Here is a 24474-nt window from a genome sequence, read left to right on the forward strand (position 1 = left end):
ATAAATTGCAGGACACTGATAGGGGGATCATTCTGGATTGGCAGTTGAAGTTCAAGCAGGATATCATCAGGACATTTCAAATGGCACCAAATATCTTTGATGAGGGTGGTAAAACATTGACACAGGTTGCCCAGAGAGATGGCAGATGTCCCAACACTGAAAACATTCAAAATCAGGTTGGATGGGGCTCTGAGCAGTCTGGTCTACTGGAAGGTGTTTGTGGTACCAAATAATAACTGAGGTTATGATCATAGTTGCACTGTATCAGATATTTGCTTTTTCCCAGGCAGCACTGACCTTTCATGATGTTTGTTTATTTCATAAAAAGATGTGGAAACCAAGATTCTGAACCAAGAACTTATAATATGATGGACTTTACAAGATACAGGACTTAATTAGTAATTATGATGGGACAAACATGGGGACCATAATTGTAAATTAGTGTGAGAAGGGATCATAAGACTTGGTCCAGAGAGAAAGGTAAAGAGACCACTAGCTTTATTTGTTGCTAGGTTTAGCACCTGGTTTATTAAAATTAGAAGGTATAAAGTTACTTATTTCCTCATTAATGGTACTGCAACCCCAGTGGAGTCACGCTGGAAGCACACAGTTTATCTCTACACTTGTTATCATTTCCTCCTTGGCAGATTATTGTCACTAAAAGCAATACTCAGGACATGCTGAATGCTGGCATATAAAATCGAGAGAACAGCATGTCCAATGTAGCAAAGGTTGAATGCTGCTACATCCATGTGTTTCAACAGAATTAGTATTTTTAAGGAAAATTGATAATTTAGTTCCTTGGACTATTCTGTTTAAAACACAACTTTCCATTTGACAAAGTACATTGAAGCCACAGCAGATTGTTAAGGTTCTTTATCTGACTCATACTTACTCATAAAAAAGGAAAATGGAGATGAGAAATTAAAGGTAACCCTCTCACTCTGCTCATCTATTCCAAATGTCATGAAATGCAATAAAACTGAGGTGCTCTGCAGGCTGTCCCTTCTCACCCTCCTGCTGGCTGACTGCATGTCTCAGCAGCTGAGTAGAGTGGGGGGGTGTGACTTCCAACCATGAGAAAGTTCACTCCAACACTCCACCACCAAGGTTTATAGAGCCAGAGGGTGGAATTTGCTCCTGAACAGAAGACAGGCATTAGAGCATCAGCCAGAAGGGCATCAGCCTGGTTCTCGGCATGTTGAATACCAAAGGATTGAGACCAAGGGCCTCTTGTGGGTCACACAAGGGTCCCAGCTCATGTGTTGTTAGCCACAAGTGCTCTACCTCCATCTCTCAGGGATAGGGGAAAAGAAATCTGGTAAAGCGAGTGCCTGGGAGTGAGTACTCCCGCCAAATGTCTGAAAAACGGAGTATCAAATGAGGAATGCGTATTGTTAGGAAAGCAGGGGAATAGTCATATTTGTGTTGCTCAAAGCTGTCAGAAGAAGCACAGAAAGAAGATGGGGATGAGGAGGCCCCGGCAGAGGTTGCCCAGAGAAATTGTGGATGCCCCAACCCCAATTCAATGCCAGGTTGGATGGGGCTCTGATCAACCTGGTCTAATGGACAGTGTCCCTGCCTATGGCAGGGGGACTGAAACTACATGATCTTTAAGGTCCCTTCCAACCCAAACCATTCTATGATTTTATGACTTATTGTCCCTCCGCTCAAACGGCTCATACCTGGATTTCAGGAACAATAGGACCTTTCTCTGAGCAGGAAGTTGCAAAAGCAGTGAGCGGAGAAGGAGACACCACAGGGTTGGGCCGGGCGAAGTTACTGAGGTCACAGCTTGGGATCTCATTCTCTTCATGCCTCATGACTATGGTTTCCATCACAAAGAAGCGATCCCACGGCAGCCACAGCGTGTGCTCCTGGGTGATGAAGGGAGCCCGCTCAAAGTGCAGGATAATTGAGATTCCACCAATGGTAACAAGATCAAAGCTGTTTTAAGAGATGGAATACAAAATTAGTGCAAGCACTACCCCATCTGTTTGTTTCAACTGCCTAGCAAGGACCCCAGAAAAATAACTGCAAGAAATGTCATCAGTCTCATTTTATGAACCTAAAATCTGCAGCCCAAATAGAGTTTACCTGAACAACAGCAAGTGTTGGAGGCAGGAGTCCAAGCTCAGCTTCTTTGTCCTCATGTATATTGAAATCATACCCATCCCTTTTTAGAAATATGTTTATCTTTGTTAGTGCTTTTCTAGCACCAACTTATTTTGGCCATATATACTCATTTTCTTTTTTTTTTTTAAGTTGTGATTATCCAAACAAATGCACAGATTGGATCAATTCACATGATGAAATAAACTATTTGGAAAGAGGTTTCTCTGACACATCCCCATATGAATTGTCTTGGCATCTCTGCTAACCTGACTAATGCCTAATGCAACCCAGTCAACGCGGAGAGCCCAGTCATGGACTGAATCTAGTCTACTAGAAATACCTACAGTGCAGGGTGTCTGTGTGCCACAGCACTCTGCACATCATCTTTTTTGACTCTTAAACATTTAGAACAGTGCAGATGAATCACTGCCTGTGGTCTCTGAGTTCACCCTAAGCTACCTCCTGCCAAGTGGCTTATCTGCCTGTGTTACTGTTGGATAACAGACAGCCCTCTGGAGCTGTGTGAAAGAATGTTACCTTGATTAGGAAAATATTTATCCTCTGGATGTAAAGATGTTGGGATAAGGTTCTGGTGGTTTTCTTAGTTTTGCATTTAAACTTCACATCTTGTCACAGATGGAGATTTTATCAAGTACCACAGGGATATATCCACTATGCATAGACCCAAAAAAAGAGGTGTTAAGCAAGAAAGGAAAGGATTTCAACAGAAATTGATGACCTCTTGTTTTTTGCTCCTTTGTGTTTTTCTCACTGTCTCTTCGGTTGCAATGCCAAACATGTGCTTCAGGCAAAGAAAGTTTTCTCATCCCTGCTTCTTACTTCCATGCTTGGTACTGCTGTATGACACTCTCACTGAGAGTTTATGCATGTGATCAGGTTCACTGGTTTCAGCAGAGCTGCTCATGTGCTTAAAGAGCTACGAGCTTAAGTGCTTCTCTGCATGAGAACTGGGATCTGAAACACTCTTGATTGCCCAAAGCCAGACTTGATGCACCTTGTAAATAAATGGTAAGAAAGAAGGTGAAAAAACGATCTAAAAATTATTTTTAAAAATAAATTGTGAAGCTTTCAGATTGGGTGCAAAAACCCCAGAGGAGCAACAGTGGGCATGAACTATTTCTAAAAAATGTCCTTGTCAAGCAATTTTTTGGGGGAACCTTTTTTATTTCATGGTTTATGGACTGAGGTGCCATTTAGGAAATAGAATTATGAAAAGGTTATTCATTAAAGAATGTTGAATTGAGTCCATGAGAGGAAGTGGAAAGCACTTCAAAAAGCCAAAGCCATATTTATTCTACCACTTGAGTTGGGGCATCATGTTCCCAGACCTATGGAGCTTGGCTTGCTGCAGACTCAGGAGTAACCTGCTGGTTCCTGCCAGCAAAGCTGCACAATGTTTGTACCCTGATGTGAATGTTTCTAACAGTCAATTAGCATTTGGCAACTCCTTCAGCTGGGAGGGAGATGCTTGCTCTGCATGGATCCGGGCACTGAACGGGCCAACAGGAGGGAGGAAATAAACATTACAAATGATTCTCAACAAGTTTTTAGGGAAGTTGGAAGAAGTCTTATTTGCAAACACCTCCGTTTCATTCCTTTGGCTTCACTGAGCCTGGATCAGAGATGGAATCTGCTGGGGGGAAATGTCTGGGCCTCTCCTGCATCCCCAAAACAGGATGCAGAAGGGAAAGCACTACCTCCATGTCAGGCTCCAGCAGCTGTGAAAACAGAACCATGCAGTGTTTTTTAGCAAGCAGTGTCGCTCACAAGCTGGTTTTCCAAGAGTCCCAGGGTGCAGCTTTCAAGTTACCTTGATGAACTAAACAAAAGGTAAACCCAAAATCAAGCAGAAAAAAACAAACTGAAAACACCTCCCAGTTTCCCTCGGTGAAATTAAATTTAAGAAAAAGAAAACTGTCCTGGGATTGAAGGAATAAGATAATTTTATTTCTGTTTTTGCTGCTCATCTCTGATGTATTTTTTACCACTCCATAAAAATCATACTTGTCGTACAGTTGTTTTGTTGTTTTTCTTTAAAGACTCTGGAGAGACAAGCAGAAGGATGAAATTATCTATTTATCCAAAGCAGCTCAAAAAATAAAAACTCCACAGGAAAGTGTAACCCTTTCTCATCTCTCTTCTCTGAAAGCTCATTGTTTTTGGTATTTCTGAAAAAGCTATGCAAAGGCGGCTGAATGCAATATGGAAAAGGTCTGGAGACTTTCTTGCTGCTTTATTGTGTTCCTACAACCCAGGGATACTGAGGACCTGCAGCCGCTTTAAACTACCGCTTTAATCAAATTTAAAACTTTATTTAAAAATGTGGTTTATAATCCAGTACTGATACTTTGAACTGTCTGTTAACTTTGCTTTATGCAGAAATGCATACAACAGAGTAGTTTGAGAGTTGTCACTTTAAATTCATGCCCTGTTATATAAACAAAGTCTCTGGTGCAGTAATTAGGCTAAAAACACATGCAAGCCTTGATGTTATAGGAGTTTTGCTCAGTCTAAGTAATGTGACTTAAACAGGACCAGGGTTTCACTATTTCAGGCTGTATCTGAGCAATGTTATAGAAGAGACCTGGAATAAAGTGAGTCCCCTTAAAGAGGTGAAAAATTTATCTCACTGTAATTCTAAAACTGAAATTTTACTTACACATTTGGAGACTTTATCATGCCAAAAAGAAACCCCAAAACCCCCAAACCTGGAGCAACAAAATCAGTTTAGGAACCAATCTAGCTAAACTGATGCAATTGTATCTTTAAAGTCCCTAACTTTAAAACCCCAGTTATTTTCCTGCTATCAGTAAACTGATTTACTAAATCAATTTAAGGCAACTCAGTGCACATTTTCAAGAATATATATTCCTATGGTGAATATGCCAAATAATAAACCTGCTGAGTTTTATGCAGTTATCTCATGACCCCTGGAACAAGGTAACTGCTTGCATGTGTGCTCCCATTTATTCTCCAAACCAGAATGACACTAAAGATGGGAGGGATGACCCTCTATGACTGGGAATGCTCTGGACTGCATGCAGCCTGCTACTGTAGTTCAGGAGAACCTGCTTCTTGTATAAGAGTATCAATTTCTTAAAACAAAGTTGACCCAATCACATGAAAACTTTGCTGTACAATAGCTGATGAGATATGCTCTATTAAAAAATACTCAAACCCATAGAAAAGATAATAGAAACTGGAACAGCATGAATTCTTTACATGATTTTGAAAGTGCTTTACAAATAGCATTAAATAAATATTATGAAAATCAGTAAGGAACACAAGTAAATATTAACTCTCTTTCACTGGCTGGTTCATTGGACTGGGAAAGTCAAGAGATGCATCTAATGGTACCCACTAAATCAGAAGCTGGGATTAGAAATTAGGATGTCTGACAACATATTCTGCCCTGACAAATTTTAGCTTGAATGGTCTTATATAGCTCAAGGTAATTTACAGACCACTGAGGAAGTCACTGGATTTCAAGGACTTCGAGTTACCTGATCTAGCGGGAGTTGTCCCTGCTCATGGCAGGGGAGTTGGAACCAGATGATCTTTAAGGTTGCTCCCAGCCCAAACCATTGGGTTCTATGGATTTTGGTGTTCTTTAACTTGTCCATTTATGGACAAGTGGTTTTTGTCCATAGAGTACCTACAGAGTACGCAGATGCACTGACGTGCCTGTTCATTTGAGAAAATACCTGCATGTATCCCTTCACCAAGTTGGAAGGTATATTCATTATTCTGGAGGTTCAGCACTGCAACTGGACAATTTGTTTGATGTTTGTGCACCAGGTTTCTGTAGAAGCAGATTGACTTGAGAGGAAAGTGAAGAAAGTGAAATCAGAAGAGCTGACACCACAGAGTCAGGGGGTACACTGACCCCCACCAGCTGCCTACAGAAATCACAGCTTTAGGATGAATCCCACTTGGTCACAGATTCCTTGCTCTGAGACAGCTGATCTCTGTCATTTTTATCACTTAGAGCTGAGTATCTGCTCGGGGCTGAGTCAGCAAACTGCAGCCCTGAGCTCCTTGACTAATTTAGCTTCTGGAGGCTGGCAGCCACTCCAAGGAACCAGGAGTCCACCAAAGCCTGGTGGAGCATACTGATGCTCTGGCTGCACTGCTTTCTGCCCTGTGCTCCTGCTCACCTGGACCTTGGGAAGGACATAGCATGGAAGGAGTATCCCTAGCTTGAACTTCCAGTAAAAGTAGATTTGTAGCAGGGGTGGTTACCTCTCACCACTGAAGAATCAGAAAGAAATAGTTGCTTGAATATTACAAAGGTCTGGAGCCTGGATAGCAGCAGTCACCTCCATGCTCTGTCCCTTTAGCCTTCATGTTTGCTGGCTAGAGGTCCAGTTTACAATAGGGCCCCTCTGTGCTAAGTACAGCACAACTGCAATGAAAACAGATGGTTTCTTTCCTCAAAGTATTTGTAATCTATATTAATGATTACATACAGCAGTTGGGTGTTGTACAAACACAGGGAAACAGACAGACAGACAGAACAAAAGGTTATGACAGGCATTGTTGTCCAGCGATCTTTTAGTCATATTTATCTGTTCTACGGGGTACAGATTTTGTGCTGATCCATACACAACAAGCTGATCATGAGAGTGTGGTTTGGATCCCACTTTCCCACGAAGTAGATTCAGTACGGTTGCCAGAGATACCCTAAGCACAAATGTTAAAATTTTCTCTTTTTTGCAGTAATGCCTAAGCTAGTGGCAATAAAAAGACACCAGCTCCAGGGGTGTCCTTTTCCTGGAATGTCTCTTTATCATCTCCATTTTATTGTCATATCATTGAAGGGTTGGAGCATCACTTGGAAAGCCTCCCAGTCCCTACCAGTGTTACAAGAGGTGCAAACATCCCTGAGTGTGAACTGGACAGCATCAAGCACACGTTGCTAGCACATGTTCTTCTTTTTTCATTACAATGCTATCTGTTTCTCTAGCCAACTCAAATGAAAGTTGTGGATTAGAGAGGTGCTAAAACCCATAAATCCTCTCCCAAGTGCTAGTGGTTAGTAGTCAATACGCAGAGCATATGCAGCTGGAAGCCCTTCTGTTACGTTTGTTCTTAAAAGAAAGGGAGCCAATTAGCACTGACAAACAAAAGATAAGATGAAAGACATTCCCAATTTGCACTGCTTTTGTTTTGGTTGAGCATGATTGCTCAGATTCTGCCTCTAACACAACTGTAATCCTAATGACTTCTTCCTAATAATTTCAACACGAATTAGCAAGAATAGATCTCCTGGGAGCAGAAGACATATTTTTAAATGCATGGGCACTGCATTACTAAATTGCTGGCTAAAGATTCTAGGTGATATCACTAAATTAATAATAATAAATAATGGGAAGGGGGAAGGGAGAGGAGAGGAGAGGAGAGGAGAGGAGAGGAGAGGAGAGGAGAGGAGAGGAGAGGAGAGGAGAGGAGAGGAGAGGAGAGGAGAGGAGAGGAGAGGAGGGGAGGGGAGGGGAGGGGAGGGGAGGGGAGAAGAGAAGAGAAGAGAAGAGAAGAGAAGAGAAGAGAAGAGAAGAGAAGAGAAGAGAAGAGAAGAGAAGAGAAGAGAAGAGAAGAGAAGAGAAGAGAAGAGAAGAGAAGAGAAGCTATTCATTTGTTAGGGAAGTACAAGGATCATCAAGTCGAGCTGCCTTACAAGTTCAGGGCTGATCAAATTAAACCATGTTATTAAGGGCATTGTCCAAATGCCTCTTAAACAGTGACAAGCTTAGGGCATTGAATGCCTCTAGGAATGCTGAGGTTACACTTGGTGCTGGTAGCCTGGTGTGCAACTACAGTGTGAGCTGCAGCTGAGGTCCTTGGGGGGCAGGAGGCCCAGCCAAAGCCTGAAGCAAGAGGCAGGGAACTGCCAAGTAGCCACAAGGAGAGACGACAGGAGCTGACAACTCCAGACTTTTCCAGGCTTAGACTGTGGGGGGATAAAAGTCTAGGGTTTCCTTTGTTCAGGGTCCCTCCTTGCAGGCAGCAGCTTGGGCTCTTTTGTTATTTAGTTATTGTACCAAGATTAAATTGTTTTAGGGATTTGGACACAAGACACTGCTATGGGAAACCTGAGGTCTAGTGGGTGAGGAACCCCGGTGTGACTGTGTGAGTGTGGGGTGTGGCTGCGAAGCGGCCCCTGTCCCAGCTCAGATGGTGTGAGTGTGACTGCCAGAGTGGCTTCTGGATATTTGGACAGGGAACTTTACTCAACTGGAAGCCTGTTTCAGTGTTTAAGCACCCTCTCAGTTAAGAAATGTTTCTTCATGTCCAGTCTAAATCTCTCCCAGTTTTGAACCATTCCCATGAGTCCTATCAGAGGATACCAAGGAGGTGAGCTCAGTACTTCCCTCTCCACACCTGCTCCTTAGGAAGCTCTAGGAAGCAATGAGGACACCCTTCAAGTCTCCTCTTCTCTGAACTAGAGAAACTCAGAGTCCTCAGATGCTGCTCACAAGATATTCCTTCCAGCCTTGCCACCACTTTCTTGCCCTCCTCTGGAAACATTAAGGGACCTGAACAGTTTTCTTAAATTGTGGGGCCCAGAACTGCACACAGTGTTCTGGGCGAGTCTGCACCAACACTGGATACAGCAGGACAACCACCTTTTTGACTGGCTGGTCATGCTGTGTTTGATGCACCACAGGATGGGGTTTGCCCTCTTGGTTGCAAGACACACTGCTCTAACAGCTTCTGTTCAGCTGCTGCTGGCCAGCACCCCCAGATCCCTGTCTGCAGGGTTGTTCTCCAGCCACTCCTCTCCAGTTTATACTTGTGCCTGGTGTTACTTTGTTCCAGGTGCAGAAAATCCAGCATTTTGACTTTTTAAAATTCATCCCATTCATCACAGCCCAATGCTCCAATGTATATAGATCCCTCTGCAAGGTCTCTTGCCCCTCAGGAGCATCAAGACCACCTCCCAGTTTGGTACCATCAGCATCTTGCTAATGGTGCATTCAACTCCTGCATCCAGGCCATCGATAAATACATTGAACAACACTGGCCCTGGAACTGAAGAGCAAGGAACAGAACTGGGGATCAGTCACCAGCCAGATGCAGCCCCAAAACAACAAACATTAATGCACCAACATCTTCAAAAGGTATGAATAATAAATGTGCTCTTGGAAGGAGTTTCTCTTTAGTGGTCATGCAATAATGCTGTTACTGCTGCCTGAACACTGTAAATCCCATACAGACATCCCACCTGCCATCTTGTCTGCTGATTGTGTATCCAAACAGAGGATTGTTGACAAAGCTGATGTTCACTCCAACTAAAGGGGTCCCATCTGCTGTCATCACCTGGCCTCGAATCACACATGCATGTCTGCAAGAAACAGAAAAATGATAAGAAATAGTAAGTTGTTTGGACAAATGCAGTTTCTTCCTCTGTTGATGTGGCTAGGAATTCCTATGGATTAGAAAGCCAAGGCCTTTATAACCTGTAAAGCTGGAGGCCATACCATGTGTTTTGATGGTGGGATGCTGCCCTTGAAGGCTTTCTCAGGCATTGTGTAAAAACCTTGGATAATCAAAGTGAGGTTTACAATTACCCTATTATATGAAAGCAACTGCTGCAGCACATCCTTAAGTATAAATTTCTGTAGGATTTACAACATCACACTGGAATTTCACAGAATCACAGAATTTCCTGAGATGGAAGGGATTCACAAGGATCACTAAGCCCAGCTTCTGGCCCTGCACAGGACAGCACTCAAATCATACCATGTTCCTGAAAGTGTTGTCCAAACACGTCTGCAACTCTGGCAGGCTTGGTGCCACGACACTCCATCAGGAGCCTCTTCCAGTGCCCAACCACCCTCTGAGTGATGAACCTTTTCCTAACAGCCAGTAGCGTCTTAACAGTATTGCCCTAATTAAAAGCAAGGTGTATTTTAAAATCAAAGAGAGCTGAAAATTACCATGCAGTACATGGACATATTTAAGGCACAAAAGCCCCAGAAGATCCTGACCAAGGCTTGGCAGCTCACTTCTTTCCTATTTGGGAAAACCATGACAGAAAATTTGCTGGGCTCAGAAAGCTTCCTTACAGTCTGCCCGGGGAGCTGAGCACACTAATAGGATGGGCTTTTTCTTCCCAAGTTTGGTAGATTGCACCATTTTATAGGCTACATCTATTCCAACTACTCTGTGATCTGTAATATGCTCTTTTATCTAAGGATTTCAAGGACCTTTACAAACACTGATTAATACAGCCAGATTGGTATTTTACAGAGAGAGGAAATAAAACATGGAATGATTTTCAGTTGTCCAAGGTCAGTCAGAAAACCTGCAGTAAAGCCAAAGACAAATTTTCTTGGTTCTCATTCCAAAGTCTGTTTCCAGACTTCTAAGTCATTACTACATTGCTACCTCAGGAGCTTCCCATAAAGACAAAACATGACATGTCTGTGAGAGTGTCTGAACCCAATTTTTGGCTGAAGGTAACTATTTTTCTGAGCAGCAACAGCAAATTGTAGTGTCAGTGTGCTAACGTGACCCAATGAATAATTTTTCTAAGTGCTGTCCTGCTGGAGAGCAGAGATTGAAAGCCAATGTTTCTCCAGGTGCAGAACCAGATCTCAGCTAGAGTAAATCATCCCAGCTGCACTTCAACAGAGCAATGGTGCTTTGCTGGTTCACTGAGGCAAAGGATGATTTCTGCAATGTTTTGTAAAGATGATTTCATAAACATAGATCATTAGGGAAAGAGCCAGTTACTTTCTTACAGTCCACCTAAAAATCTGAGATTGTATAATGCAAGGAGATAAAGTATAACTTCAATTTAATAAAGGCTGCACAATTTTTACATTCCACAGTACAGCAAACAGACCATTTGCCAGGGAGTCTTAAAAAAATTCCGGCTGATCTAAATGGAGAGCTCCAATATTATCAAAAATTACTGCAGCAATGCCAAAATGTGTCTGCAATCTAAGATGTGACTATATTCACATATAATTTTGGAATAGGTCACAAGAAAATTAGATACTGGAAATTATTTTTATGGCACGGAGTTTTCTCTGATGTATCATCACTGACTTAGGAGTCATGTAGAAAAAGACCTGGACCAAGTTTGGAGCTAATAATCCAACAATCCTACAATGGTTTGGGCTAGAAGGGATATTAAAGATCATGTAGTTCCAAACTGCCTGCCTTCCACGAGACTGCTTTACTCAGGGCCCCACCTAACTTGGCCTTGAACATATTCTGGGATACGGCCAATGAGGGGAATAATATCCTTAATACTTCTTTTGCTTCTTCCATTAAGGGCTCTAACTCAGCTTTCCATATATAAAAACTGGAAGACAATAATCCAGTACAGTATTACGCACATCACTCTCTAACACACAGGTAGAGCATAACTCAAAAAGAATCAAGATGCCATGGAATATGCTTGGAAAAATGTCGATGCTTGGAATAACCCCAATGAAGTCAACAGGTCACCACCTGCAGTGCAATTTTTGCGTAAAGTGAACGTGTCTGAACACACCTCTGAGCCAACAGCAGAACCTAGGCTCTCTCTTCCCAGTTCTTTTCATGATCTGCTACACTGTGCCCCATCTTCTTTTCCATCCTTCAGAGAGACCAGAGTGGGTTTGAAACTTCCTTCTCTCAGTTTCTCATCAAATGAGCTGAACATTTTATGGAAGACAAAGAATCACTGCAAACTCTTTCATGAATACTAACACCTGAGTACAAAAGAATTGATGTTCTGTACCACATATTCAAATAAACACTGCAACTAAAAATGTTTTAAAATAATAAGAACAAGATCATACATTTCTGTGAACCCAAGAAGAACACTTCCACGTGTTTTTTTTTTTTTTTCTTCTAAGAGGTCAAAGCAAGTAAAGAAAAAAATAAAAAAAATACAAGTTGCAGGTGTCTCTCCTGCTGCCCTACAAGACATGTCCAGGCAGTTTTAAAGTTCTAAGTAACAGTGCCAGCAGCTTGGCCTAGAACCTTGGCTCAGTAAATTGGGGATGTGCTTTATATCCACAAGCATCTGCTCCATTACATATCACTGACAATTATTTCTACAAGCACCAGCACAAGGTAGGCAAACAGTGAGTTTCCTCTCACCTTGGCAGCTGTAGCAAATGCATTTGACACCCCACCTTTGGAAGGAGACTCAGTTCCTATCCTGGATGATGCTTCCCAGCACTCACCCAACTCTTCTAACACGCCTATGTGCTCATGGACTTGGAGGCTGTCTCTTCTCAGAGAAGCAGCTTGTCAGCAAACCCAGCTGCATCCCCACCCTCCTGAGGACTGTAACCATTGCTTTATTTCCATGCTTTAAGGACTAAGGGGACATCATTCCCAACCCACAGCAGTAAAAAGAAGATGGAGCAAGATGCATGAATCTGAATCCATTTAAAAGAGATAGAGATGGAAACTGGAGGAAAACTCAAGCCCAGACTGTCTCTGATGAGTCTCAAATCTTCTACTTCCCTGGGTGTTAAAATTTGCCCCACTTGAATAAAACACAGTACATTGGAAGCAGCTGGCTTCTCTAGTGTCAACATGTCCTTTATGGAGACAAGATTGAGTGTCTACAATGCCCCAAGCCCCCCAGGATCCTGGTTAATGCTAATTTAGTCAGCTATTTCCTTCAGCTGACCTTGGTCTAAATGCAATTACCCTGCAAAGAAGTTAAGTGGCACTGCTAAGATGCTCAGCTCTGCTAGAAGGTCTCCAAATACATTTACATAAAATTATCTCTCATGTTAATAGAAGAGATTTATTCCATCAGTCCAGGCCTGCTAGTTCAGAGTGTTTTCTGCAGTTGAAAAAAATTCAATTTCTTGTAGCCTGAGTCTCATCTTTTCAATAAATTATTAACAGATTCCACCTATTGCCTCTGGTTTTTGGTTTGTTTTTGTTTGTTTTGTTTCCTTCACTACTGTTACATAAGACTATATGGATTCTTGTTTTACAAGGAAAAGCAGTCTCCATTTTTCCTCTTCTTTAATTAGACTCTTCCTTTTAATTTTTTTTTATTTGTCATAAAAACTTGCTTGAAAGACCAAATCATTGTCAAAATGCCATTTACAAGGCCAGATGGTGTATCAGACAATTTTACACTGCTGCTTTGTGAAGTTACCCTTTATTCCCAAGAAAATTAAATTAAGTCTTTCTGCTAAGATCCGGGCCACAATGGCAAAACAGACAGGGGTACTCTGATGCCTTTATGTTCCTATTGCTCAGAGACAAATAAAATTTGACAGACTGTCAACAAAATTCAAGCAGACCAAACCAGCCTTAGAACAGAAGCCAGAAAAGTAAATGCCACAAAAGCCATTTCACCTCATGGGAGCACATTAAAGATTTGTCTTTAATACTAACTCTGATCCAGAGTCTCACAACTTAGACACCAGTCCTTCCAACACATTTTAGTCACAGATGTTTTCTGGTGACAGTGTGCTTGGCATTTTGAAATAAGGGAAAAATACTGTTTCTGTTAAGCATTTTTCATTGTAAGAAGAAAATTCCATGCATCCTAAATCCCACTTTTTCTGCAAGAAATGTATGTTCTTGCCTTGACTGAGGATAGGTGACATGGGAAATCTCACTCCGAATAATTTCTGTTGCTCCTCAAAATACTTCCCACATACCTCATTCTCGTTTAAATGTTTCAATGTGTGAAAATGGTTATCATGACTGCTTAGCCATCCTCAGCCAAGTTATTAATAACAAATATTTTAATTTGACATTATAAATACTTTTGAACTTACCACTTTAATATTTTATTGGTATATATAAATATATATGCATATATATAGGATTTAACCTTCTCCTCAGGATAAAACTTCAACAGAGCTCCATAGAACAAAAATCTAGAAAGTTATAATTCATTGGGAAGAATGTTATTAATGAAAAATAATCTCTACAGCCTTTCTGTGTGACACCAGTCATGTCAGCTGGTCTCTTTATGTCTCTTTACTGCACCTGCAAAATAAGAATCACCTCCTTACAGAGACATGAGGAGAATAATTATAGCAATGTGATAATCCCTTTGCAGAGAGATTTTTACATTCTCATGGCATTCATCTGTGATCTGCTCAGTCTGATAAGTGCCTAGAAGGGCAGATGTGCTACAATCTCTTGTCTTTAGCCTTGGCTGTGCCCTTTTTGCTTGAGAGTAAGAGAGGATAAAGCAAAATGTACCTCGTCCATTTTGGGTTGAATGCACCTGTCTAATGTCAAACAACCTCAGGGCAGTCTTGTACCAGGATAGACAGAGCACTTGGTAGAATGCCAGGTAAAAGCTAAGGGCATCATGATCAAACACACGGACACACAGAAAATGCCTGAGCTGGCAGATGAAGGACAAAAGAAGAAGAGGAAAGATCAGAACATAGAGACGTTCAAGTTCATTGCTTGTGGCAGTATTTCCCTCAAAAGCCGTCTGTAAAAACAGCCCTGCCCACTCGCCTCTTAACTGTGGAGAAAAACCTCCTGACAGTCTTTCCTTGAAATGAGTAAATCTGTCTGACTTTTTTAGTTCAGTTTAGTTGTAAGAAAAGCTTAAAGTCAAAATCTATGTACTGCTCTTAGCTGCCATCTGAATTAAGGAATTAAGGTAAGGAAAAAGAATGCAAATGATCCTTCTGAAGGTCTCCTTGTTAAAAAGAAAAAAGGCAGATTTTTATATAGGAAATTAAAATTGAAGAGGACTCATGCAGAAAGAATCCCACACTATCATGGACAGCACAAGTGAGTTTCTGAAAGGGTTTGGCACATGTTGGGCAGCAGGGATACAATCCTGCTGGATTTAGCAGGGCTTGATGCAATAGGACATGGAACAATGGTTCTAAACTAGAAGAGGGTAGATTCACATTAGATTTAAGGAAGAAGCAGTTTATGATGAGGATGGCAAAACACCAGTACAGGCTGTGTGGAGAGATTGTGGCTGCCCCATCCCAGGAAACATTCAAGGCCAAATTGGATGGGGCTCTGAGCAACCCAATACAGCCGAAGATGTTCCTACTCATGGCAGGGGCTAGATGGCCTTTAAAGGTCCCTTTCACCCAAAAATATTCAATGATTCTAAATAACTGATTAGGCTCATCTGAGGAGTTTGCACTAAGGGGAGCACCAGAATGCTGGTGTCAATGTGACAAAGGGACTAAATACACTAATGTTTGACTGTATCCCAAATGGGGACTGCTAAGCGGCACTGACAGACATGGCTTGGAACAGATCCTGCCATTCTGCTTTGTGAGCCACTGATGGAACAGGGACCCTGGAGAAGGAGAATGGGTGACAAAGAGCAAAGTTTTTAAGAGCTCTGAACAGAATCAGTAAAAGAAAGCCAATTCTAAGTTGAAGCAAGAAACTGCACCTGCCCTGTTTGTTCTACCTACTCAGTGAAGGTACTAAAAAGGTCTCATCTCTGAGGGATCAGGAGATGCTGATGATTATGTGGGCATGGTCCTTATCTGTTAACCTTTTGCAAGAAGTCTTCTATAGTATTTAGATATTCCATGAAAGAAATAGCAAAGCCAAGTGAATGAAAAGCTCCAGTGAACACCCATTACTTAAATTGCCTGAAGGACAGGGGAAAAAGCTACATAATGCTCAGATACTTTTATAGATGTGGCTAATGAAGTTGGTTTTTGAAGTCAAAAAAGAAGTGCTTATTAATCAATATTTACAATAACATCTCTAGACACAGATTTTATTCTTGCTGTCTCTTTAGATCTGGTCTAACTTGACAGTATCAACCCAGTGAGTGTTCTTCTTCTGATATTTTTAGTATACATGCAAGGACTTGGTTTTGTGATCAATTGTTCAGTTTCTTAGGCTTCCCACTGTATGCACCTGACTCCATTCTGCTCTGTGAAGACTTATAATCTGATGGTTCTTTAACATCTCCTTGGGCATCATCTTTTTTCAGCAGCATTAGTGACTGCTGGTTGTAGCTCCTCCAAAAGGAAAAGGAGGTATCTTTATTGCATGACAGCTTGGTAACAAAATGTAATATCCTTTGAGGACCTCCTACCATTCTTAGAAACTCCATGATCATTGCTCTCACAAGAATTCCCTATTGGCTCCATTCTTGAAAGACTAAGGCCCTTATTGCTTTGAATACTTCTCCCAGGAACTGAACATTATTCACCTTCTTGATGTGTGTCCTTTTATCTTTATGACAGCACAATCTTCCTCTCTGATCTGCCAAGCAATCTGGCCACTCTTGGATGCCACTCCTGCCGTCCAGAGCATCTTGTTTCTCTATGCCTCATTGACTTACTATTTTTACACCTCAAGATTTCTCAGTTGAACTATAACTGTAAGGTGGGAGGGTAAGGGATATGGGAAGGCCACTCAGCAGAGGAAAAGATGCTGATGACATCTGTGGAATTGTAAAACTGCCTCCAACTGTTTAAATTAAAGTATTTTAGAACAGAGTTTTATAGGAAATGCAACAAATAATAAAGTTGGGCTGTGCTTTATTGCAAAGTTTCAGTGAAGAATCCTTTTACTCACAATGTGATTGACTAATGCTTTAGGAGCTGATGACTCTCTCCTTTTCTCCAGTAAAACCAAAGAAACACTCCTGCTTTGCATAAGGTATTAAAGAAACACAATCACACTCATATTTTTTTAGGTCTGTACAATCCAAATCAAGTGTCTAGTAGTACATAAGGTACAAGATAATTTTTCCACCTAATACTGAATTATGCTTATTTCATGATTTTTCAGAAGTCATTTTATAGCTATTATTTCTATGAGAGATAAAGACTTTATGCTGCAATAACTTTCAGAGATGAATAGTGTATTCATGTCAAGTCTTCACTAAAAATGTCTGCAGAACTTAGTAGCTCTGTATTATTACAGTATTTTACATCTGGTATTTATTTTGTAAGCATTGGCCACATATTCAGCTCTGCAGAAGAACGGAAATAAAAGCACTGCCTTTCATTGAATCTGAGGCACGATGAAAACAAAACCAAGCAGAAGAGGAGGAAAAATACATTATTCCAGGTTAATTACAAAATTATCTCTCTTTTGATGACCATAGGGGAAGTTCTTTAACTACATATAAGCTGTCTGATAGATTTGTAACTATCAAAATGAATTACGGAAAATACAAAAGACATTATATTTGGGATTATAAAACTGCTTTTTTATATAGGAGGTTTTAACCAATTTAGCAAATAACTACTAAACTCAAAGGACAGACTCTTTCTGATATGGCAGCTTTTTTCAAAGGACAGTAATTTAAGTACTGAATAAATATTTAATCAAATATGCATGTGCAGATCCAAGAGAATGCATCAACACCTACACCATAGTTTGGACTCCTAAATCCACAAGTGCACATCAGTACCTCTGTAATCTGGGAGGTACTTAAATATCAAGCCTTCAAAACTTGCAAGCATGAAAAAAACTCCTAATAAGCTGTTTTCTGCACACTCCTAATGAGCTGTTTTCTGCACACTTCAAGAGCTCCTCGGGACATAGGTATCACCTGAGACCTTTTAATTCCAGGTGCAGGATGGTGCATTGTTTCTATCAATTGCCTCACTGGGCCTTGCAAGCATGCCCAAATCACACAAGGAAGATCCTACTCCTTCCCTTGTGCTTGGTCATAAATATCTAACGTTTTAAAAATATTTTTAGAAAGCTGCATCCCGATTTCTCTAATGACTGTACACAGGGCTTATAGAATTACAGAATCATTAAGGTTGGACAAGACCTCAAAGATCATTGAGTCCAATGAAATTCCTTTTACTGACAGTTATAAAAGAGGAATATAATTGCCTCGTGGTTACACTATCTATGTCATGTAAAAGAACATAAATATGGACAGGAGTTTTACTTTCATTAAATCTTGCAGGTACAAATTCCACAAAGTTGATGTAAGTAGCTGCATATATTGCATTAATTTACTATATGTGAATAATGTTATGCTAAACTCAAAATCAGAGGGCAAACACTGGAAAAGAAAATAAGCCCTGTACATAGGAAAGGTAAATTTTAAAAGTAGGCTTAGCTCTTAATTCCTCTTGAAGGGATTAATTACCAAAATAAAAACCAGTAAGTTTTTAAAAGGTATTACTTGTACCTAATAGGGAGTTCATATGAGTAGAAAGCATCAAAAGAAGAATAATGCCTTTGGAAGACAATAATGCTGGGAAGAACAGGATCTGAAGACTTGCTGTGTTAGCCTGTTCGAAAATATGGAAAAATATGACCTTGCTTCCATCAATACAGGTACCATGCTGTGCCATGAGTGCTCACCCTCAGAACACTAGATGCTGTTTTATCTCTATGACAAAGTTTTAAAGTTTTAGATGCAGCATTCCAAGATGTCCTAACCCAAGCTGTCCCACCCACCCCATTGCTTCTGGGTGTCCGTGTACAGTGGGTGCATCTGACCCAGAGAATTTCCTGCTGCTGAAGGGAGCTGCATCTGCCTGGAGTTGGACCAGAGCCAAGGGCTGGATTAGCCAGCTCAGGAGAAATCATCAGGATTAAAGCTACACCTGGTAAGTTTTGGTTCTTTGACCTCTAACTTTGTCTTCAACTAAAGAAGTGTTTCTTAGGTCACTGTATCAAAGTTACACTTTTCTTGATGGAAAAACATGGAAAAGACAGAGCACCTTGGTTTCCTTGGGAAGAAACCTCAGAAAGATCTGCTGGGGTGAACCCACAGCCCTCCATGAATGGGACAAAATGAGTGAAAAGAAAAGAGAAGATGCTTTGAATATATGCATAGAATCAGAGAATGGTTTGTGTTGGACATTAAAGACCATCCAGCTCCAATGCCCTCCCATAAGAAGGGACACCTACCACTAGATCAGATTGCTCAGAGCCCTATCCAACCTGACCTTGAATGCTTCCAGGGATGGGGCACCCACAGCTTCTCTGGGCACACTCCCTCAAGGATACTAAGCAAACATAGCAATGTTCTTCAAAATCACTTAGGAGTGATCAGAAGGACTATCAAAACATTCTGAAAAAACATTTCGATCCCCCCTATTTTCTTAGCTCTTCTTTGGCCATGATCAATATTCACAGTTTTGGTTTTGATTGGACTTGGGACCAATGCAATTTAACTCTGACACTAAACCCCATTTATTTATTTATTCACAGTAAAACAGTGCACATAAGCACGTAGAGCATACCCGTCTCTCTGAGTTTCTAACTGTGCTATGTAATCCTCTCCACCTGGATCAGTAAGGTACACTGTTCTGCCTGGCACACAGAGGGGACACAGGAAGGTTGAGTGACATGTTTACAGATGTCTTGTTACTCAGTAATGGGAAAAAATGTACAAAGTTAATTCAATCAGAATTTTAAATCATCAAAACCAACTTTGTACGCAGACTACTGAACTGAGGGCAATTGGGGACTACTCTTGCAGCTAATAACAAATGCTGCTCTCTGATGTTTCATGTAACTCAGATGGTTATTTCTAGCTGCCCAAGTAATCAGAGCAGGTTGATATTATTGGCAGCAAGTAGATATACACAATCTGTCTCAAAAAAGGAGGGGTATAAAATACACTTACTTCAAAATTAAATGATTTGAAATTCTCTTTACAAAAGTGCCAATTCTACACATGGTTTTCTGAGGCACTTTAACCATGCCAACACTTAGCATAAAAGACTGTGGACCAGGACTGCTCTTGCCATTTTATGAATCCTCAAAAGAGAACAAATATATCAGGTATCCTACTTTATAGTCAACTTATTGACACCACTGCATCTTGTGCTACTCCTTATGGTGATGGACAACTAAGAATGACTTAAAAACAACAAAGCTAACAGTAAGAGTAAGTGGTTTCAAAATCAATACAAGAATGACCAAGTAGTAGAGGAGTACTTGTTATCTGTTCATCAAAATGATGTGAAAAGACATTCTGCGCATTCAAAATTTAATTTAGCTACTTGCTTTATCATCATAAACACTCATTTCAATATGGGTAATGATTATTTTTTCTTCTCAAACATGAATAATATATAATTGCTGGTATTTGGGAAGAGACAAGGTCTTTGCCTTTATCCATCAGGGTAATTTATCATTGTCTTTCTTTTTCTTCTGCACTGGTGAGAGAGCTTGTCAGCTCAGCTTCTTCTTAAGAAGCCAGAGTGTAATTCAATAATAAATTCACTCAAAGGCTAGCTGTCACGAGACATCCATTTATTTGTATCCATTAGGTGATCTGCACTGCTGTTCTCTCTGAAGAGTGGCTTAGCTGTGGTTTTGAAGCTCAGGAAATATATTGCAGAGATATTCAGTCACCTCCTTCATGCTGCTGCCACTTCTGCACAGGCCAGACAGGGATGCAAATGTGCCCCAGTTCCCTCAGGGTGATAATCGGTCAGCCATGACCTAGTGAAGCCTGGAGGAGCACTTAGTTCCTGACCTGAATGATGAATGTGCCTGTGCCTCTGGTGCCCATGCAGGATACCAGACACACAGGACACAGAGATCCACGCCACCTCTGTGTTGCCTGCTCATGGGGGATTGCTCACAGCAAATGACATGGATCCAACTCCAACCCTACTCCATGAGGACGATGGTGTTGGGACAGAAAGATATAGAAAGTTCCATGAACAGCAGTCAACAGTCCTGATCTACACCAAGAAGGAGACGACTTTATGAATTATCCCAGCCGCAATAGGAGAGGGCTGTCCTAAAGCAAGATGCTGGAGCCCTCTGTAAGAATAACTCCCTCTTGTCAGACAAACTTTTAAGCCAGCAGCTGGAAGAAGTGATGAAAACAGCTCATCTTGCCTCCAGTGGCTGGTGTGATTTTTATAGAGACACCGAGTAAGGATCCATGGATAAAAGGGATATTATCACCTGTCTGTTGGAAAGGCAACTGGTGAAGTTTCAGTGACAATGCTACTGAATAAAGGGCATATCCACACATGCAAAAACAGGCAATCTTGCCTGTCCAGACTAACTGGGTTCCAGATGGTTCCAGCCCATGCTTTCCCACATATCAGTCATTGACTACTGCTGAAGCACTGTCATTTCCTGGGTGACCAGAGGAGCTGTTCAAAGGTCCAGCTTTTTGGGAGGTGAAACAGGCAACTGAACTACAGAGAGAGGCCAAATAAGCAGAAAATCTTTGCGATGGTTGAGTTTATCCAGATCTATAGTCTATCCAGATCTTTAAGAACTAACAGGAACATGTGATGTCTTTTAAAATCCCAAAAGAGTAGTGGCATTTTCAACAACCCAACACTCTCATGAGTCTGGACCAGGTGCTGTCTCAGGGAAAAATATACCTTCTGTTGAGGTTCTTCAATGTTAGTTGCAATCACTCTTACAAATCAAGATACTTAATTTGAGAGATGCAATACAATCACAGCTTGAGGTGACACATCTGTAGACCACACTTAGTGGCACACACCCTATGCTGATAACTTGAGAATAGAAACCTCATAAATCATTGCTACCTCTGTATAATTCTTCATCCTAACTTAAGTAGAACAAGTTTTATTACTTCCACTGCATTTAATCAAGAGCAGTCATTAAAACCCTTCCTATCGATCTGAATCTTTGCATTCCTCCACTCCAGTAATCTACATACCAGACAAACATTTATGCTAGCAGGTGCTCATTTTGAATTCTGAATCTCTCCTGATTCAGAATTCAGATGGTTAGTAGGTCCTTCCTACATAGAGATCTATCATCAGACCTATGAAACACACGTAACTCCTGCAAGAATTTATGTTACACTAAATGACACATTCTTGCTGTTGATCCTCTGGTGGCACTCTCAGAAACAAATTCACTATATAATTAGAAATTCCCACTATTTCCCCCCAGCTCTGTATGCTGTTGAATGCGAGCAGCCCTTCAAGAGAAGCTGCAATTTTATATTTTATTGCACAAATATGAAGATTCCTATAGTTCATTAGTTGTATGGAAAGTTCACTAAGCATGTACCAAAATTCTCTGCCTGTCAGAAAGGATACATATGGACCTGATAACAGAGTCCTCTGTGGAAGTGTTAAGGAATTGCTACCCTAAATACATCAGAAGAATGAAAGGTGAGCACTTGAAGCCTGGTTTTACAGCAACAAATCACAACGCCTTGTCCAGAGTCCAGACTGTTCAGTATCCAGTACCTGCGATCTTCAGAATACCAATGAAGGACAACAATTTGCAACATAAAAGTGTTTGGTTATAATCTGAGTCACTGTTGTCAGTTTTCTTGAACTCTGAAGACCTTGGAAGCAACAAGTATCAGGGCAAATATCACATCAGGCCAATTTCCTGACACTGCTGTGATGATGATGTCAGCCTGTAGACTACCAAAACAGGCAATATATGGGAGCTGGTACCCAAGAGATGCTGGCAGTGTCCCTCCACGAAAAGCTAGAGCTAGAGGGGCCTGAGAGGCCACTTGAGATGTAAGTGCTGAAATAAATACCCACACAAACATGAGGATTGTGTATTTTCAGTGCCAACCTATTAACTGCTGTGTGTGGGAAAGCTGAAAGTAAGCAGTTCATGACTGGGTGAAGCTCAACAGAGTTCAAACCTACGTGTTGACAGCCACCTCTAGGATCAGGGTCACTACTTCTGAAAGGCACCATTCAGGGCAGACACTGAGTGATCTAGGAATTTGACACCCCAGTTACCCTGCTACAAGAAATGATTTTCAGGGATGATCAGCCCTGACAGATTGTAATATACTTAAGCCAAAATCCTGAGATGCAGTCACAGAAGTGAAATGCTATGTTTTGTTTCCCAGTTCCTGTTTCTTGATGATGATTGCAGCGATAAAGAATTTCTTCATTTTAAAACCAATCTATATTCAACCTGATTGCTTATATTGCAAATCACTCTAACAGCCATCCCTAGATGGTATGATTTTCCTCAGCTCTTCTGAAGTCTCTAATATTCACACTATAGATTGCAAATAGCATTTTAGTTTCCTTCTCTTTTGTCTCTGTCAAAGGAAGATCTGTTACTGCTCTTTAGGAGATACTTGTGCACAATGTCAATCACTTCATCTAGAAGAGCTGAATGGATGCCTTTCACTCCTTGAAATAAGGAAAGTGAGGAAACATGGAACTGGTCATATATGTTGGAAGAGGAGCATCTTGCCATACTGGCTGGCAGGAAATTGTAGGTGAAGAGACAGTCAGCAGAACTACATCAACCACAAAAGCCTTCAGGTATCTACTTCATCCAAACAATTTTCATTATTCTGCGTCTTGCTGCCCTTCCATGTCTTAAAATGGCCAAGTGGCTTATGCTTCACCACTTACTGAATCAACTCCAAAATTCACTTACCCGCCTTCAAAAGGATTGTCCCCTGGGATGACGTGAGTGCTGTCCTTGCCAATCAGGAACTTGATTCGATCATAGAAGGAATGCAAGCTCTGCTGGGAGACGGGGGCTTGCGTCTCCTGGATGATATCCAGGGGGTCCGGGGAGCCCAGGCACAGTGCATTAACGTGGCACAGTGGCTGCAAGCAGCAGTCTGGGTCCATGCAATCCACCAGGCCATCTACAGAAGGGTAAGGAACATTTTAGAGCAATGGAAACACGGAGTGCTGCAGGCTTCAGGTTGCAAGAACTCCTTCCAATCCACACAATAGAGAAATGTGGATTTTCATCAACATTGAGTAAGGCATGGTCACTTAAAGTCACATTAAGGAACTCAAAATACACATTAATACATAACATAAATATGCAGTAGTATGCAATACATGAAAACTCATATATGACACTGGGCTCTCAAAAAAGCATATTTTAGATTAATCCTAGGATGTGCCATTCCACAACTCAGTCACTTTGATAACTAACTCCAGAGCCCCCAAAGATGGTTATGGGGTTTTTTGCCAAAATACACAACTTCTGAACCCCTCTTCTAATAATTGCATCACACCAAAGCTACCAGGTTTGCTTTCAGCAGGACTAAATAGTGAATAAAGCCATGGTATCTACACGGCTGCAGAGAGATCTATACATGTAACTTAGTAAAATAGAGTAGAAAGTAAAGGATATTTTGCTGGGAAGGTATGATCTCTTTTGACCTTGGTCACATTGATTTGATACCAACACAGAGTAACAGATGACCTCAAACTCTCAGGATATAAATCTTGCACTTTCAGCACCATTAAATTAATAGTAACAACAATAATAGCAGTGGACACACATGAAAAGGCTTGCTGAGTGTACTCCAGTAAAATGAGGGTTTGCATATCTGTCAAGCCATGAAATGCAGGCACTTCCCCTCCCACCACCATAGCAACATGCCCCATTCATTTGGAGATGCCACTGCTCATTGCAAACAGCACAGTAAAAAGCAGTGACAGGAAAAGAAATACCAAAAAAAGC

At 41.1% G+C, this 24474-nt stretch overlaps 1 protein-coding gene across 5 annotated transcripts in view; it reads right to left on the reverse strand.

Annotated features, from left to right (window-relative positions):
- TENM4 (teneurin transmembrane protein 4) overlaps positions 1–24474 on the reverse strand; it is a 741938-nt gene that overhangs the window by 75299 nt on the left and 642165 nt on the right. For all 5 annotated transcript variants that reach the window (XM_066572311.1, XM_066572312.1, XM_066572314.1 and 2 more), the window contains 3 exons: positions 23425–23641; positions 9359–9478; positions 1686–1947 (listed from right to left, as the gene is read on the reverse strand). In XM_066572311.1, the coding sequence (XP_066428408.1) occupies positions 1686–1947; positions 9359–9478; positions 23425–23641 (599 nt within the window). The remainder of the gene's footprint in view (positions 1–1685; positions 1948–9358; positions 9479–23424; positions 23642–24474) is intronic.

This window comes from Molothrus aeneus, chromosome 2, assembly GCF_037042795.1.
Source record: "Molothrus aeneus isolate 106 chromosome 2, BPBGC_Maene_1.0, whole genome shotgun sequence".
In the NCBI taxonomy this organism is placed as follows: domain Eukaryota; kingdom Metazoa; phylum Chordata; class Aves; order Passeriformes; family Icteridae; genus Molothrus; species Molothrus aeneus.